The sequence below is a fragment of the Rhinoraja longicauda genome, chromosome 2 (genome assembly GCF_053455715.1).
Source record: "Rhinoraja longicauda isolate Sanriku21f chromosome 2, sRhiLon1.1, whole genome shotgun sequence".
Taxonomy (NCBI): domain Eukaryota; kingdom Metazoa; phylum Chordata; class Chondrichthyes; order Rajiformes; family Arhynchobatidae; genus Rhinoraja; species Rhinoraja longicauda.
The window spans coordinates 93638541-93657161 of record NC_135954.1 but is presented as its reverse complement, the minus strand read 5'-3'; the positions used below and the strand labels follow the sequence as shown (position 1 = coordinate 93657161).

Here is an 18621-nt window from a genome sequence, read left to right as displayed (position 1 = left end):
CAGCATGGAAACCTTCGGCCCAACTCGTCCATGCCGACCAAGATGTTCCATCTAAGCTATTCCCATTTGGCTCATATCACTCTAAACCTTTCCTTTCCATGTACCTGTCCAAATGTCTTTTAAATGTTCTTATAGTACCTGCCTCATCTACCCTCTCAGGCAGCTCGTTCCATATACCCACCATCCGCTGTGTGAAAAGGGTTCCTATTAAATCCTTTCCCTCTCACCTTAAACCCATGTCCTCTGGTTCTTGATTCCCCTGCTCTGTGAAAAGACTGTGCATCTGCCCTATCTATTCCCCTCATATCTTCCAACCAGCAGCATCATGCAAATACCCGTGTTGGAAAGACTGCAGTAATTTAAAACCAATTCACTATCAACTTTCCAAAAATATACTTTATTTGTAATAAAAACATGTACAAAACAAAAATTGTGCCACAGTCATCATACATTCTCAATGTCCATACATTCAATAATGTAATTGTCAGTAGTATTCGCACATATCTTTAAACAAACCATCCTTGCCACTTATGCTGGCCCCTGGGATGATATCCCTTCCCTGTTTGAGGGCCGTTATTGCAATAGCTAATAAATGCCGGCCTCAGTCTTGCCTTAAATAAAATTATAATATTTCTGAGGAAACTACAAATCATCTCCCATAGACCAAGAGTGGGACACTCAACCTTTCTTCTAATGAAGTCCCCTTTCATCCTTCTAAACTCCAGCAAGGGATGGCGCTGGGCCCGTACTCGCTGGAGTTCAAAAGGATGAGGGAGGACATTGAAACCTATCGAATAGTGAAAGGCCTGGATAGCGTGAATGTGGTGAAGATGTTTCCACTAGTGGGAAAGCCTAGGACCAGGGGACACAGTCTCAGGATAAAAGGACATACCTTTAGAAAGGTGATGAGGAGAAATGTCTTTAGTCAGAGGGTGGTGAAGCTGTGAAATTCATTGCCACAGACAGCTGTGGAGGGCAAGGGTATTTGCCTTTCATTGGGTAATTAATTGGGTATTTTTAAAGCTGAGATTGACAGGTTCTTGATTAGTAAGGATGTCAACATTTACAGGGAGAAGGCAGGAGAATGGGGTTGAGAAGGAAAAATAGGTCGACCACGATTGAACGGCAGAATAAACTTGATGGGCCAAATGCCTATTTCTGCTCCTTTGACTAATGAACTTAGAAGCCTAATGTGCATTCTTTCAACTCCTTTCAAAGAGAAAACAATTCCGATAAAACAGTACAACCTTAATTTAGACATCCATTGTTTTGTAACATTTCTCAGCCTTCTGCAAACAGTAGTCAAATTGTGTGATTGACACAGGTTCTTAGTGTATCCCTGACGCATTTAGATGTTATGTTCATATCAATGGAGTCCATTTAACATCACAGCTATTCCAGTGTAACTATTTTAACAAAAGACCCCCAAAATGTTCTTTTATAAAAGGATTCTAACTTAGCAAACATTCTTGGCTTGGATTTTAGCACTTTGATCAATTAGCAATCAAAGTAGATAATATTTTTCAGGTCAAGTTAAATTAATAAGTTTGGATCGAGGCCTTTCCTCAGACTGATTGAAGGGTGCAAACCCGAAATGTCATCTAGCCATTCCCTCACACCCGCTGAGTTACTCCAGAACGTTATGTTTTCCTAAGATTCCAGCATCAACAATTCCTTGCATCTACATTAATAAGTTGCTGACTTAGTGAAAATATTATAGCTACTTACATTGTTTGTGTAATTAATTCGTATTGTTGCAAGTCCCGTATCTTCAAATGTCTTTTTTGCACACAGGCCTTGCAGTGAAGTACATCTCAAACTTTCAAGAACACTTTCCACATTCCTTAAGTCGATGCACAATTGTAATGCATATTTCTCAGCCAAAATCTTATTTGGGAAAAGAAAACGTAGATCATTTTTAAACAACTTTTTATTCTGTAACAATTTGATTGTTCAAATCAATACTTAAAAATAAATATACAACTAAGTAATGTTGGGTCAATATCAACTAAACAAGCCAAACAGCATGGATTAAAGAGCTTTAACAAAATTGGGCCAAATGAAGAGATCATTAACCCAAGTTGTATAACAAATAGGAGTGAGCCCTACAACGTGGAAACAAGCCCTTTGGCCCAACTTGCCCCTGCCGACCAACATGTCCCATCTACACTAGTCCCACCAGTCTGTGTTTAGCCCATAGTCAAGCTTAAACCCAGGTCTCTGGCGCTGTGAGGCAGCAACTCTACCACTGCGCCACCATGCTGCCCCAGTGGCTGTACATTTACTGCAGTGACCACAAAATATACTGCCGTTACTCACCCTGTCTACTCCAATACTTCCCCAACCTGTGACCACCCAAAATATACCAGTTATTCACCTAGGTTACTCCAATAGTACCTTTCAAACCCTCACTGTCAAAGAAGGCAGTAGGGTTATGAGAACGCCGCCCCTATAGATTTTCCTTAGAGGTGCGTTTAGTTTTTAGTTTAGTTTAGAGAAACAGTGTGGAAACATGCCCTTCGGCCAACCAAGTCCGCATTACACTAGTACACACCACACACAGGGGGCAATTTACAATTTTTACTGAAGCCAAATAACCTACAAACCTATGTCTTTGGAGTGTGGGAGGAAACCGGAGCACCCGGGGAAAACCCATACAGTCAGGGCAGCACCCATAGACAGGATCGAACCTGGGTCTCTGCGCTGTAAGCCAGCAACTCTACCACTGCGCCACCGTGTCGCCCTGATATGGAAATCTATCAATGTTCCTTAATAATTCAATTATACTTTAATGTCACACCGACCTCGGTACAGTGAAATGATTTGATCTACTTACAATCTGGTAAAATCATACAGAAGATCTCACCTAGGTAGTACACAAGAGTCACCACATTTCTGGCACCGACAAAGTTACACAAAGTTCATCGAACAGACTTATCTTTGTTGGCATAGAGTGAGCCAGGCCCTGCCGCTGTACGTGGCAGCAGGTGCCCCCCCGCCGGGCGCACCTTCCATCTTGGCTCCTACATCATTGTTCAATCTTAAACTGTGTATCTCCTCACCCACCTGCACTACAGGAGTGCCTTTACCCTAAGAATTCAATCAGTTTCATGAAGGTGACTATCAAGGGCAATTGATGGTTGCAAAATAAATGTTGATGCCCAGACCACAAAGGGCAGCACAGTGGCACAGCCGTAGAGTTGCTGCCATATGGTGCCACTGACCCGGTTTCAATCCTGACTACGGGTGCCATCTGTATGGAGATTGTATGTTATCCCTGTGCGTGGGTTTTCTTTGGGTGCTCCGGTTTCCTCCCACACTCTAAAGATGTACAGATTTGCAAGTTAATTGGCTTTGGCAAAAATTGTAAATTGTCCCTAGTGTGTAGGGTAAGTGCTAGTGGACGGGGATCACTGGTCGGCGCGAACACAGTGGGCTGTAGGGCCTATTTTCACCCTCTATCTCTAAACTAAATAAACCTGGAAACATTGAAAAAGAGAACAGTCCTCTCAAATGGCATGAATTGATCTTGTACCGTACTTTTAGTTCTGGCGTGGCATCTTTATTTTCAGTGGTGTAAGGGGGCTCCCAGAGTCTGATCATTTCGTTTTCCAGCAGAGACCTGACCTGGTCCTGGACTACGTTCTCCGGTGGGCCGTCGGACGTCATGCTTCTGGAGGAGGAGGAGGCGGAGGAGGTTTCAAAATAAAAACCCAAACATAAGGAGAATTTGATAACCAATACTTGCTAGTAGCAGTAAACCCCAAAATAAAGGTCGGAGATAAAGAGGGCAAGGGGAAGATTATTGAATCCTAGATTACGTTGCAAAAAAATATTTTTTACAGGGCCAACAATGAAATCTGTTCTATTCACAATTGTTGTAAGGATATGTTGTTTAACGTTATGGCTTAATTGTTTGTACGTTTTATTTAATGTTAGCCATGAATAATTTTACGTGTAGAAAGGAACTGCAGATGCTGGTTTATACTGAAGATATACACAAAGTGCTGGAGTAACTCAGCGGGTCAGGCAGCATCTCTGAAGAAAAAGGATGGTGATGTTTCAGGTCAGAAGTTTGAAGAAAGGTCCCGACCCAAAAAAGCAACTACCCTTTTTCTCCAGAAATGCTGCCTAACCCACTGAAGCACTTTGTGTCTAGCATCATTTTATAATCTGCACTAGCCATACATTGAGATTTTTGTTGATTTTATTGAAACAGCTATGCAGTCCACCGTTAAGATGCAAACTTTATCAGCCATGATCACATTGAATGGCGGTGCTGGCTCGAAGGGCCAAATGGCCTCCTCCTGCAACTATTGTCTTTAGGAAGGGAACTTAGTAATGTTCAGTGTAGGACACAAAGTGCTGGAGTACCTCAGCGGGTCAGGCAACATCTCTGGAAAAATTTGCTAGGTGGCGTTTCGGGTCGGGACCCTTCTTCAGAGGTGCTGCCTGACCCACTGAATTACACCAGCTTTCTGTGACTGTTTGTGAAAGCCAGCACCTGCCGTTCCTTGTCTCTAACATTCTGTGTATGGTGGATCTAAACATATGAAAAAAAAGGTTAAGCGAATAAATTTGTTTGAGTATAATGTGATGGAATGCTTATTTAGCTAAAGATCTATTATTGTTGGGCAAAGTAATCTATGCAAGGATAAGCTGTTTCCATTCCGAAGACTTAACCACAAATATTAGAACTGCAAAACGTAGCAATTTAGGTGGCTAAAGTGACAACATTCAATTAGCCTCATCAATGTAAAACACTGTGCACTTTTAAAAGAGATGATATGTTGGGGCTCACCATTTACGATTACTAAAGGTTTACAATTTATGATATTTGTTCACTTTACTCAAAGTTGTTCAGTGCACAGATGGTAGAGCTGATGTCTCACAGTGCCAGAGACCCGGGTTCAAACCCGACCTGGTGTGCTCTGGGTGGAGTCTGCACGATCTCTCCGTTACTTTGTGGGTTTCCTCTGTATGACCCAGTTTCATGCCACATCTCGAAGACGTGCAAGTATTAACATTGTATGTTAATTGCCTCTAGTGTGTAGGGATGCGAAACTGGTATAACATAGAACTAGTGTGAACGGGTGATCGATGTCGGTGTGGTCTCCGTGGGCCGAAGGGCCTGCGTCCATGCTGTATCTTTCAATCAATCAATTAATTGCTGGCTATTCTGAATACACTTTCTTTCCCCTTCCAATTACTAATCAAATGCTTTGAAAACCATTTGTTACGAATGGTCAGAATTAGATGAAAAATAGATTGATAGGTTCTATGTTACATCTTATCAATTAACATACCACAGTATGTCAACTCAGTACTGTCATTTCAACATGTCAACAGCTTCCCAGCTGCTATCAGGCAATTGAACCATCGTACCACCAACTAGAGAGCAGCCCTGAGCTACTATCTATCACATTGGAGACACTCGGCCTATCTTTAATCGGACTTTACTGGACTTTATCGGACTTTACTGGACTGAGAGAGGAGGTAAATACAGAAGTTAAAGTGTTGTACTTAAATGCGCGTAGTATAAAAAATAAAGTGGATGAGCTTGAGGCTCAGTTAGTCATGGGCAAGTATGATGTTGTAGGGATCACTGAGACATGGTTACAAGAGGACCAGGGCTGGGAACTGAATATTCAGGGGTACACAACGTATAGAAAAGACAGACAGGTGGGCAGAGGGGGTGGGGTTGCTCTGATGGTAAGGAATGATATTCATTCCCTTGCAAGGGGTGACATAGAATCAGGAGATGTTGAATCAGTATGGATAGAAATGAGAAATTGTAAGGGTAAAAAGACCCTAATGGGAGTTATCTATAGGCCCCCAAACAGTAGCCTCGACATAGGGTGCAAGTTGAATCAGGAGATAAAATTGGCGTGTCAAAAATGTAATGCTACGGTGGTTATGGGAGATTTCAACATGCAGGTAGACTGGGAAAATCAGGTTGGAAATGGACCCCAGGAAAGAGAGTTTGTAGAGTGCCTTCGAGATGGATTCTTAGAACAGCTTGTACTGGAGCCTACCAGGGAGAAGGCAATTCTGGATTTAGTGTTGTGTAATGATCCTGATCTGATAAGGGGACTAGAGGTAAAAGAGCCATTAGGAGGCAGTGATCACAACATGATAAGTTTTACTCTGCAAATGGAAAGGCAGAAGGGAAAATCGGAAGTGTCGGTATTACAGTATAGCAAAGGGGATTACAGAGGCATGAGGCGGGAGCTGGCCAAAATTGATTGGAAGGAGGCCCTAGCAGGGAAGACGGTAGAACAGCAATGGCAGGTATTCCTGGGAATAATGCAGAGGTTGCAGGATCAATTTATTCCAAAGAGGTGGAAAGACTCTAAGGGGAGTAAGAGACACCTGTGGCTGACGAGGGAAGTCAGGGACAGCATAAAAATTAAGGAGAGGAAGTATAACATAGCAAAGAAGAGTGGGAAGACAGAGGATTGGGACTCTTTTAAAGAGCAACAAAAGTTAACTAAAAAGGCAATACGGGGAGAAAAGATGAGGTACGAGGGTAAACTAGCCAATAATATAAAGGAGGATAGCAAAAGTTTTTTTAGGTACGTGAAGAGGAAAAAAATAGTCAAGGCAAATGTGGGTCCCTTGAAGACAGAAGCAGGGGAATTTATTATGGGGAACAAAGAAATGGCAGACGAGTTAAACCGTTACTTTGGATCTGTCTTCACTGAGGAAGATACACACAATCTCCCAAATGTTTTAGGGGCCGGAGAACCTAGGGTGATGGAGGAACTGAAGGAAATCCACATTAGGCAGGAAATGGTTTTGGGTAGACTGATGGGACTGAAGGCTGATAAATCCCCAGGGCCTGATGGTCTGCATCCCAGAGTACTTAAGGAGGTGGCTCTAGAAATAGTGGAAGCATTGGAGATCATTTTTCAATGTTCTATAGATTCAGGATCAGTTCCTGTGGATTGGAGGATAGCAAATGTTATCCCACTTTTTAAGAAAGGAGGGAGAGAGAAAACGGGTAATTATAGACCAGTTAGTCTGACATCAGTGGTGGGGAAGATGCTGGAGTCAATTATAAAAGACAAAATTGCTGAGCATTTGGATAGCAGTAACGGGATCATTCCGAGTCAGCATGGATTTACGAAGGGGAAATCATGCTTGACAAATCTACTGGAATTTTTTGAGGATGTAACTAGGAAAATTGACAAGGGAGAGTCAGTGGATGTGGTGTACCTCGACTTTCAGAAAGCCTTCGACAAGGTCCCACATAGGAGATTAGTGGGCAAAATTAGGGCACATGGTATTGGGGGTAGGGTACTGACATGGATAGAAAATTGGTTGACAGACAGAAAGCAAAGAGTGGGGATAAATGGGTCCCTTTCGGAATGGCAGGCAGTGACCAGTGGGGTACCGCAAGGTTCGGTGCTGGGACCCCAGCTATTTACGATATACATTAATGACTTAGACGAAGGGATTAAAAGTACCATTAGCAAATTTGCAGATGATACTAAGTTGGGGGGTAGTGTGAATTGTGAGGAAGATGCAATAACGCTGCAGGGTGACTTGGACAGGTTGTGTGAGTGGGCGGATACATGGCAGATGCAGTTTAATGTAGGTAAGTGTGAGGTTATTCACTTTGGAAGTAAGAATAGAAAGGCAGATTATTATCTGAATGGTGTCAAGTTAGGAGGAGGGGGAGTTCAACGAGATCTGGGTGTCCTAGTGCATCAGTCAATGAAAGGAAGCATGCAGGTTCAGCAGGCAGTGAAGAAAGCCAATGGAATGTTGGCCTTCGTAACAAGAGGAGTTGAGTATAGGAGCAAAGAGGTCCTTCTACAGTTGTACCGGGCCCTGGTGAGACCGCACCTGGAGTACTGTGTGCAGTTTTGGTCTCCAAATTTGAGGAAGGATATTCTTGCTATGGAGGGCGTGCAGCGTAGGTTCACTAGGTTAATTCCCGGAATGGCGGGACTGTCGTATGTTGAAAGGCTGGAGCGATTGGGCTTGTATACACTGGAATTTAGAAGGATGAGGGGGGATCTTATTGAAACATATAAGATAATTAGGGGATTGGACACATTAGAGGCAGATAACATGTTCCCAATGTTGGGGGAGTCCAGAACAAGGGGCCACAGTTTGAGAATAAGGGGTAGGCCATTTAGAACGGAGATGAGGAAGAACTTTTTCAGTCAGAGGGTGGTGAAGGTGTGGAATTCTCTGCCTCAGAAGGCAGTGGAGGCCAGTTCGTTGGATGCTTTCAAGAGAGAGCTGGATAGAGCTCTTAAGGATAGCGGAGTGAGGGGGTATGGGGAGAAGGCAGGAACGGGGTACTGATTGAGAGTGATCAGCCATGATCGCATTGAATGGCGGTGCTGGCTCGAAGGGCTGAATGGCCTACTCCTGCACCTATTGTCTATTGTCTATTGTCTATTGTTTATCTTGCACAAAACATTATTTCCTTTATCATGTATCTGTACACCGTGGATGGCTCAATTGTAATCATGTTTTGTCTTTCTGCTGACTGGTGAGCACGCAACAAAAGCTTTTCACTGTACCTCGGTACATCTCAACTTCAGTACACATAAACTAAACTGTACTGAAACATGGAGGTATTTCTAAGCGGCTCTTCAAAATCATGCACTGTCATTTTGATTAATACACCCAAGAACATATAAATAAAACACCTCAATTACAATCATTTCTGTGCATATACTGTCTCTCATGTTCTTTGAGACACATATGGAAACAATAAGGCAGGTGGACAAATGCTTGGATCGAAGTCACAAGCTTTAAGACAGGGGTGTCAAACTACCGGCCAGCGGGCCGGATGCGGCCAGCGAAGAGGTCCAATCCGGCCGGCGGGATGATTGGGGAAAAGCCAGCGCTGCTAGATTATACACAGAAAGTGAGCTACATCACCGCTTAAACTCGCAGGAAATATGCATTTTGCGCAGAAGGAAAATGCAAGTCCGATCTACAGCTGTCACCTCCCCACTCCCCGGCTCCCGAGGGTGACGTGGGCGGGAAGGGGCCGGCGTTGGGAAAGGTGGGGAGTCTCAGCGTTGTTGTGGACACCGAGAAGTGCCTGGGCTGCTGCCACAGAGACCGCCACCATGTACCTGAGACCCAGTGAGTGCGTGGATAGAGGCTGGTGGGAAGTCGCCACACTGTGAATGGGGCCGCAGCCAGTTATCCAAAATCTCAGCTGCTCTCCAGGGTGGGGCCTCTGGGTTTGGGTTAAGGTTAAGTGGGATGTGAAGACGTGCTGGTAGTTATGCGGGAATAGGGAAGAGAAGGGAGAAGGTGGTGGTAAAGGGGAGGGGAGTAGATGAGGGAAGGGAAGGTTTTTAGGGATGAGGAAGGGAAGAGAGGGTGTCGAGGGAGGGGAGTGGGGGAGTAGGTGGTAAAGAAAGGAAGTAGGGAGGGAGGGGGTGAAGAAGGGAGCAGATGAGAGAAGGAATGGTGTTTAGGGATGAGGGGAGGGAGGGGCGAGTTAAGGAAAGAGAGAGGATGAAGTAAGGGAGGGGAGTGGGGGAGTAGTTGGAAGGAAGGTAGTGGGGATGGGAGATGGGATAGGCTGAGGAAAGGAAGAGGGCAGGTGAGGGAGAAGGTGAGGGTAAAGAAGGACATGAGAGGTGAAGGGAGAGGATGTGAGGGGAAGGACATAAGGAGAAGGATGGGGAGCAGGGCCTTCAGGTGAGATGATGGACAGACCATCTTTCACCATGCCAGTTGCTGCTGTTTGGCTGTTCACCACCCAACCAGCCCATTGTGGGCAAAACATAAACACTGTAGGAAGACTAAGACAGGGGAACAGAATTAGGCCATTTAGCCCATCAAGGCTACTTTGCCATTCTACCATGGATGATCTATTTTCTCTCTTAACCACATTCTATTTTCTTCTTTTTCCTCGTAACCTAACCAAGACCTATCAATCTCTGCCTCAAAAATACCCAATGTCTGAAAAATTCACCGCTGTCTGCAGCAATGAATTCCATAGATTCACCAACCATTCCTTCTCATCTCCATTTTGAATATATGACCTTTTATTCTGATGCTGTGACCTCTGGTCCTAGACTCTCCTATTACTGGAAACATTATTTCCACATCCATTCTATCTAGGGCCGAGATACCAATCATAAAAGTAATGCTTGCTAGGCCATCTTCTTCATAAGAAACGAAATTCGTAAAGTGAAACACTTTGTAGTTATAGCAGAGACTGAGACACATGAGAGCAGGTTGAAAAAACGAAGGCAATGAAAGCTGTGGGAGCAGGTGCGCGTGTGTTCGCGAGTGCACAACTGATCCGGCCCGCATCAAGTCACATTTTGCCCATACCGGCCCGTGACCTAATACGAGTTTGACACCTCTGCTTTAAGATATACTTTAACAGGAGGGTAAAACAGACACAGAGGCAATGTGTGCTTCACAGGATCCTTCACCGTCAGAGAATGTTGCCGACTGGCCCGTTCCAGACTGCAGGAGTACATGCTGAGGGCATCCAACACCAAAGCTCAGTGGGGGAGGACCACAGTCTAGGGTCCTTCCACTGTTGGACATTGAGGGGGCTGGGCAGGGGCTGGCGGAGACACCCCTCAAACAAGTGAAAGGATATCACCCCAGGAGACCACATGAGTGGCAAGGATGCTTGGTATAAGGATAGTTAGCTAACACTACCGAATATAACACTAATGAATGTAGAGACCGTGAGAATGTCAGAAGAGTTTTGGCTGTGTTCTTGTTTTTGTATATATTTTTTATTCTCAATAAAAAATTATTTTTGGTGAAAAATAAAGACTCCACAGCTTAGTGCCTTGGCTGTTAGATACAGGTATAACTGCCAATGGCACAGAGATTAAATTGGAATGACAAGAGTCCAGAACTGGAGGAATGTAGAGGGTTTGCAGAGGGTGTGGCAAAACAGCAGTGGTATCTGGAAAAATTGAATGAGAGTTTAAAATAAACTTGGGTATTGCTTAACTACAAACTATTGCAGTGTGGATCAGCAAAGCCTGTAACAAAGGGGGCAGGGCCCAGAGTTTTGGATGAGATCAAGTTTAGAGCAAGCTGTATATTTAATACAGAACCGTGAGGTTTTCTAAAGGTTCAAAGCATTATCTAATCCTCTGGCCACGAATTGCAAAACATTTTCACATTCAAGCTAGTTTCCATTTTAGCACTATTGTTAATATTGTTGTAAAGACAACTCGAATCAGTAAAGAATGATGACCAAACTAAATAATTGGCAAAATCCAATAAAAATAAATCTATATTTTAAAATAAGCTTGTATGAACTGATTTTCATTCAGGGCTACACATATCACATGATTGAAAGTGGTTTATGGCTAACTTTCAATTGTGCGTTTTAAAACAAATTCATACCTGGGTTGTGGATGCATCCCAGACCATCATGCAAACCAACCTCCCTTCCATTGACTCCATCTACACTTCATGCTGCCTCGGCAAGGCCACTAGCATCATCAAGGATGAATTTTACCCTGGTCACTCCCTCTACTCCCCTCTCCCATCAGGCACGTGGTACAGAAATGTGAAAAAGCACACTCTAGATTCAGGTATCACAAAAAGCTGGAGTAACTCAGCGGGTCAGGCAGCATCTCTGGAGAAAAGGAATGGGTGATGTTTCGGGTCGAGACCCTTCTTCAGACTGATTCAGGGATAGTTTCTTCCCAGCTGATATCAGGCAATTGAACCATCCAATCACCAACTAGAGAGCAATCCCAATCTACCATCTACCTCAATGGAGACCCTCAGACTATCTTTAATCGGACTTTATCTTGCACTAAACATTATTCCTTTTAGTCTGAAGAAGGGTATCGATGTCAAACATCACCCATTCCATCTCTCTAGAGATGCTACCTGTCCCGCTGAGTTACTCCAGCATTTTTGTGTCTATCTTTGATTTAAACCAACATCTACAATGGCAGACCAATTGAATAACTACTTTGGTTCTGTCTTCACTAAGGAAGACATAAATAATCTGCCGGAAATAGCAGGGGACCGGGGGTCAAATGAGATGGAGGAACTGAGTGAAATCCAGGTTAGTCTGGAAGTGGTGTTAAGTAAATTGAATGGATTAAAGGCCGATAAATGCCCAGGGCCAGATAGGCTGCATCCCAGATTGCTGAAGGAGGTAGCCCCAGAAATAGTGGATGCATTAGTGATAATTTTTCAAAATTCTTTAGATTCTGGAGTAGTTCCTGAGGATTGGAGGGTAGCTAATGTAACCCCACTTTTCAAAAAGGGAGGGAGAGAGAAAACAGGGAATTACAGACCAGTTAGTCTAACATCGGTAGTGGGGAAAATGCTAGAATCAGTTATTAAAGATGGGATAGCAGCACATTTGGAAAGTGGTGAAATCATTGGACAAAGTCAGCATGGATTTATGAAAGGTAAATCATGTCTGACGAATCTTATAGAATTTTTCGAGGATGTAACTAGTAGAGTGGATAAGGGAGAACCAGTGGATGTGTTATATCTGGACTTCCAGAAGGCTTTCGACAAGGTCCCACATAAGAGATTAGTATGCAAACTTAAAGCACACGGTATTGTGGGTTCAGTATTGATGTGGATAGAGAACTGGCTGGCAGACAGGAAGCAAAGAGTAGGAATAAACGGGTCCTTTTCAGAATGGCAGTGACTAGTGGGGTACCGCAAGGCTCAGTGCTGGGACCCCAACTATTTACAATATATATTAATGATTTGGACGAGGGAATTGAATGGAACATCTCCAAGTTTGCAGATGACACGAAGCTGGGGGGCAGTGTTAGCTGTGAGGAGGATGCTAGGTGGGTGCAAGGCGACTTGGATAGGTTAGGTGAGTGGGCAAATGCATGGCAGATGCAGTATAATGTGGATAAATGTGATGTTATCCACTTTGGTGGCAAGAACAGGAAAGCAGACTATTATCTGAATGGTGGCCGATTAGGAAAAGGGGAGATGCAACGAGACCTGGGAGACACCAGTCATTGAAAGTAGGCATGCAGGTACAGCAGGCAGTGAAGAAAGCGAATGGTATGTTGGCATTCATAGCGAGGGGATTTGAGTATAAGAGCAGGGAGGTTCTGCTGCAGTTGTACAGGGCATTGGTGAGACCACACCTGGAGTATTGCGTACAGTTTTGGTCTCCTAATCTGAGGAAAGACATTCTTGCCATAGAGGGAGTACAGAGAAGGTTCACCAGATTGATTCCTGGGATGGCAGGACTTTCATATGAAGAAAGACTGGATAGACTCGGCTTGTACTCGCTGGAATTTAGAAGATTGAGGGGGGATCTTATAGAAACTTACAAAATTCTTAAGGGGTTGGACAGGCTAGATGCAGGAAGATTGTTCCCAATGTTGGGGAAGTCCAGAACAAGGGGTCACAGTTTAAGGATAAGGGGGAAGTCCTTAAAGTGGTGAATCTGTGGAATTCTCTGCCAGTTCATTGGCTATATTTAAGAGGGAGTTAGATGTGTCCCTTGTGGCTAAAGGGATCAGGGGGTATGGAGAGAAGGCAGGTACAGGATACTGAGTTGGATGATCAGCCATGATCATATTGAATGGCGATGTAGGCTCGAATGGCCTACTACTGCACCTATTTTCTATGTTTCTATGTTTCTTCTTACATGTTATTCCTTTTATTCTGTAAATGTACATTGTTGACAGCTTGATTGTAATCGCTGACTGGATAGTATGCAAAAAAACTTTCACTGTATCATTACACGTGATAATAAATGAAATTAAACTAAACTTTACTATGTCAATGAATCAGAATGGACAACAGCAAAAGACAGTCACCTGGTATCCCTATGGCAAATCATTGATTTATGAATAGCTGGGCAGTGGATTATTGTTATACTGTAAGTGGCCTCCTCTCCCTTCATCCAAAGGACCTGATCCGAAGCGCCGCCTATGCATTACCTCCACAGATACTACCTGACCCCAATGAGTTACTTCAGCGCTATGTGTTTTACGCAAGAATCCAGCATTTGCAGTTCCAAGTGTTTCCATCCATTAAACTTTAGATATTCAGCATGGAAACAGGCCCTTAGCCCACCAAGTCCACACAGACCATGGTCACCCTGTACACTAAAACTATCCTACACTCTGGAGAAAATTTACAATTTTACCAAAGCCAATCAACCTACAAACCTGTACATCTTTGGAGTGCTGTGGAATCTGGAGAAAATCCACACAGTCACAGGGAGAACGTGCAAACTCCGTACAGTCAGCATCCGTACTCAGGATCGAACCCGAGTCTCAGGCACTGTAAGGCAGCAGCTCTACTGCTGCGCCACCGTGCCGCCGATTAATATCATGGGTTAACAAAAATCCAATCTCAGGATTTTAACATTCATAACCAAAACAGCATTGATTATCATTTAAGTATCAAGATCTGAACTTCTACCACCCTCTGCCTGTAGAAAGGGGTGGGGAGTGGTGTGAAGTAGTTTATGGGAGGGTAAAATGGGATTAGTGCAGATGGATATTTGATGGTGCAGATTCAATTGACAGAGGTTGACATCTAAATGCAATAAAAGGTTTGAAAAATCAATTTTCAAAAAACTTACAATACACACAAATGACACATACTGGTAAACTGAAAGTGAAGTTCAAAACTTAAAAGTTCCTGGTATAAGATTGTGAAGAATCGGTTGGGGTGTTCCCTCAGCCCCTCACTCCCTAAGCCTCTGCACCCATTCCCTCCCTCAGCCCCCGTCCCCCTCCTTCTGCCCCTGTCCCCCTCCTTCTGCCCCTGTCCCCCTCCCTCAGCCACAGTCCCCCTTCCTCACCCCTGCTGCCTACCTCCCTCCCTCAGCCCTTACCTCTCTGCCCCAGTACCCATCCCTGTCTGTCTCTCTCAGCCCCTGGTTCCCCTCCCTCAGCACCTGCCTGCCTCTCTCCCTCACCCCACTGCCCCCTCCCCTCACTCCCTCACTCCCCCTCTACCCTTGCCTCACTCCCTCACACCATTGCCCCCTCCCCTCACTCCTCCTCTCCCTCCCCTCTCACCCCTCTGCCCCCTCCCCTCTCTCACCCCTCTGCCCCCTCCGCCCCTCACCATTCACCCCCCTCAGCCCCTCACCATTTACCCCCCTCAGCACTCACCCCTCACCACCACTCACCCTCATCACCACCACTCACCCTCCTCACCCCCCCTCCTCCTCACCACCACTCACCCCCCTCACCCCCCCTCCTCACCCCCCCCTCCTCCTCACCACCACCCCTCACCACCACCTCCCCCTCACCCCCCTCCCCTCCCCTCACCCCCCTCCCCTCCCCTCACCACCCCCCCTCCCCTCCCCTCCCCTCCCCTCACCACCCCCCCCTCCCCTCCCCTCACCCCCCCCCCTCCCCTCCCCTCCCCTCCCCTCACCACCCCCCCTCCCCTCCCCTCACCCCCCCCCCTCCCCTCCCCCCTCCCCTCCCCTCCCCCCTCCCCCCTCCCCTCCCCTCCCCCTCCCCTCACCACCCCCCCTCCCCTCCCCTCCCCTCACCTCACCACCCCTCACCCCCCCATCCCCTCACCACCCCTCCCCCATCATCACCACTCACCCACTCCCGTCCGTCCGCGCCGTTGGTCTGACTGCCCTGCCCACGTGACCCGAGTGCGGAGGCCGATAGACGCGCCGTGACGTCACGACGTCCCCTGCGTGGTCTGAAGCTGCGGACGCCGCAAACCCGCGCGACGCCGCGTCACGTGACGCGGGCCCGGTGACGGCGCCGCCTGTACCCAGCAACCCCCCTCTGCCAGCCCCATACCCCCCCTCTGCCAGCCCCATACCCCCCCTCTGCCAACCCGATACCCAGCCCCCCCTCTGCCAACCCCATACCCAGCCCCCCCTCTGCCAACCCCATACCCCCCTCTGCCAACCCCATACCCCCCTCTGCCAACCCCATACCCGGCCCACCCCCTCTGACAACCCCATATCCTCTCTACCAACGCCATACCCCCCTCTGCCAACCCATACCCAGCCCTGCCCCTCTGCCAACGCCATACCCCCCTCTGCCAACCCCATAACCAGCCCTGCCCTTCTGCCAACCCCATGCCCTGCCCCCTCTGCCAACCCCATACCAAGTTCTGCCCCCTCTGTCAACCCCATACCCAGCCCTGCCCCCTCTACCAACCCTATACCCAGCCCTCTCCCCTCTGCGACACCTCACCCCCCAGCCCTGCCCCCTCTGCCAACCCCGTACCCAGCCCTCTCCCTCTGCCAACCCCGTACCCAGCCCTCCCACTCTGCCAACCCCATGCCCTGCCCCCTCTGCCAACCCCATACCGAGCCCTGCCCCCTCTGCCAACCCCATACCCGGCCCTGCCCCCTCTGTCAACCCCATACCCAGCCCTGTCCCCTCTGCCAACCCCATACCCAGCCCTGCCCCCTCTGCCAACCCCATACCCAGCCCTCCCCCCTCTGCAACCCCATAGCCAGGCCTGCCCCCTCTGCCAACCTGTACACACCTTATCCCTAGGAGCCCAGCCCTCCCCCCTCTCTGCCAACCCTATACCCAGGTTTCGCACCCTCTGCGACACCTCACCTCACCCCCCAGCCTGCCCCCTCTGCCAACCCTGTACCCAGCCCTGCCCCCTCTGCCAACCCTGTACCCAGCCCTGCCCCCTCTGCCAACCCTGTACCCAGCCCTCCCCCCTCTCCCAACCCTGTACCCAGCCCTGCCCCCTTTGCCAACCCCATACCCAGCCCTGCCCCCTCTGCCAACCCCATACCCAGCCCTGCCCCCTCTGCCAACCCCATACCCAGCCCTACCCCCTCTGCCAACCCCCGTGCCCAGCCCTGCCCTCTGTCAACCCTGTACCCAGCCCTCCCCCTCTGCCACCCCCATACCCAGCCCTCCCCCCTCTGCCAACCCCATACCCAGCCCTTCCCTCTCTGCTAACCCTGTACCCAGCCCTGCCCCCTCTGCCAACCCTGTACACACCTTATCCCCAGGAGCCCAGCCCTCCCCCCTCTCTGCCAACCCTATACCCAGGCCTCCACCCTCTGCGACACCTCTCCTCACCTCCCAGCCCTGCCCCCTCTGCCAACCCTGTACCCAGCCCTGCCCCCTCTGCAACCCTGTACCCAGCCCTGCCCCCTCTGCCAACCCTGTACCCAGCGGTGTTTGTAGGTGTCTGTCCCACCACCCCATTTCTGCCAATCCTGTACCCATCTCGTTTACAGGGGCCCAGTCCTGACCCCTTTTGCCAAACCTCATTCCCAAGTGCCCAGCACTAAAGGCCTTTACAAATACTGTACCCACCTCTAAGGTTTAGAGGGATATGGGCCAAATACAGGTAAGTGGGACACTTGGATGTGGCATGTTGGTTGGTATGGATGAGTTGGGCCGAAGAGCCTGTTTCCGAGATGTAAGATTCTATGACTGAGATACCAAGTAAGTGTCAGGAAGCATATAAAGGCTGATATTCATGTGTAGGAAAGAATTGCAGATGGACACAAAAAGTAACTCAGCGAGTCAGATGTTTCTTCACCTATGTGTAGGAAAGAACTGCAAATCGAAGGTGGACACAAAATGCTGGAGTAACTCAGCGGGACGGGCAGCATCTCAGGAGAGAAGGAATGGGTGTCGTTTCGGGTCGAGCTCGACTCCTTCTCTCCAGAGATGCTGCCTGTCCCGCTGAATTACTCCAGCATTTTGTGTTTCTTCATTTATTCCTTTTCTCCAGCAAGGTTGATATTCAAGTTGATTTGGCTGTCCTTGTACAAGTAACAGAAAGTTAACATGCTGGGACAATAAACCACAGGGACGAGAAACTTATGTTGCTATCTGAGTACAAGAACAAGGAAGTAGGGCTGCAATTGGGAGGGCTACAGTATATGTTGAGTCTATACCTTTATCTAGCCTTGGTCTGTTTATTTAAAGGAAGATAAAGTTGCTTTAGATTGGCTTCTTCTGTTAAAGAGATTGCAGATTGTTATTAATTTATTTATTGAATTTTGTTTATCCTATGCTATCTACGTGTATTGTGTTTGAGACCTGTAATGCTGCTGCAAGAGATTGCTGATGCACACCACCAGATTCTGGGACAGTTTCTTCCCAGCTGTTATCATGCAACTGAATCATCCTACCGCAACCAGAAAGTAGTGCTGAACTACTATCTACCTCTGATGTCTCACGCACTATCCTTGACCGAACTTTGCTGGCTTTACCTTGCACTAAACGTTATTCCATTATCATGTATCTATACACTGTAAATGGATTGATTGCAATCATGTATTGCTTTTCTGCTGACTGGTTAGCACGCAACAAAAAGCTTTTGTTACCTCGATACCTCGGTACACGTGGCAATAAACTAAACTGAAACTTGATTAATGTGGGTGTCAATGGTTACGGGCAGAAGGCAGGAGAATGGGGTTCAGAGGGAAAAATAGATCAGCCATGATCGAATGGCAGAGCAGACCAATGGCCTTATTCTGTCCCTATGTCTTATGTCCAAGTAAGAATATCAACACACAATAGTTCTTTATTGGTCAGAGTGAAATTATTTTAATATATTACACGTGCAGGCACCGCCATTATTGGCACCATTATCCAAAGTCCGGTCAGCTCACACGTTCAGTGTATTGGAGCAGTTCCTGTGAACCAATGTCCCTCTCCTCTCCTCTCCTCATCTGAC

General features: G+C 47.1%; 1 protein-coding gene across 1 annotated transcript in view; it reads right to left on the bottom strand.

Moving 5' to 3' along the window:
* nub1 (negative regulator of ubiquitin-like proteins 1) overlaps positions 1 to 15581 on the bottom strand; it is a 38605-nt gene extending 23024 nt beyond the window's left edge. Inside the window, exons 1-3 of the mRNA XM_078424364.1 lie at positions 15543 to 15581; positions 3541 to 3673; positions 1729 to 1887 (exon numbers count right to left, since the gene is read on the bottom strand). Of these exons, the coding sequence (XP_078280490.1) occupies positions 1729 to 1887; positions 3541 to 3669 (288 nt within the window). The 5' untranslated portion in view covers positions 3670 to 3673; positions 15543 to 15581. The remainder of the gene's footprint in view (positions 1 to 1728; positions 1888 to 3540; positions 3674 to 15542) is intronic.
* Positions 15582 to 18621: the final 3040 nt, after the last annotated feature.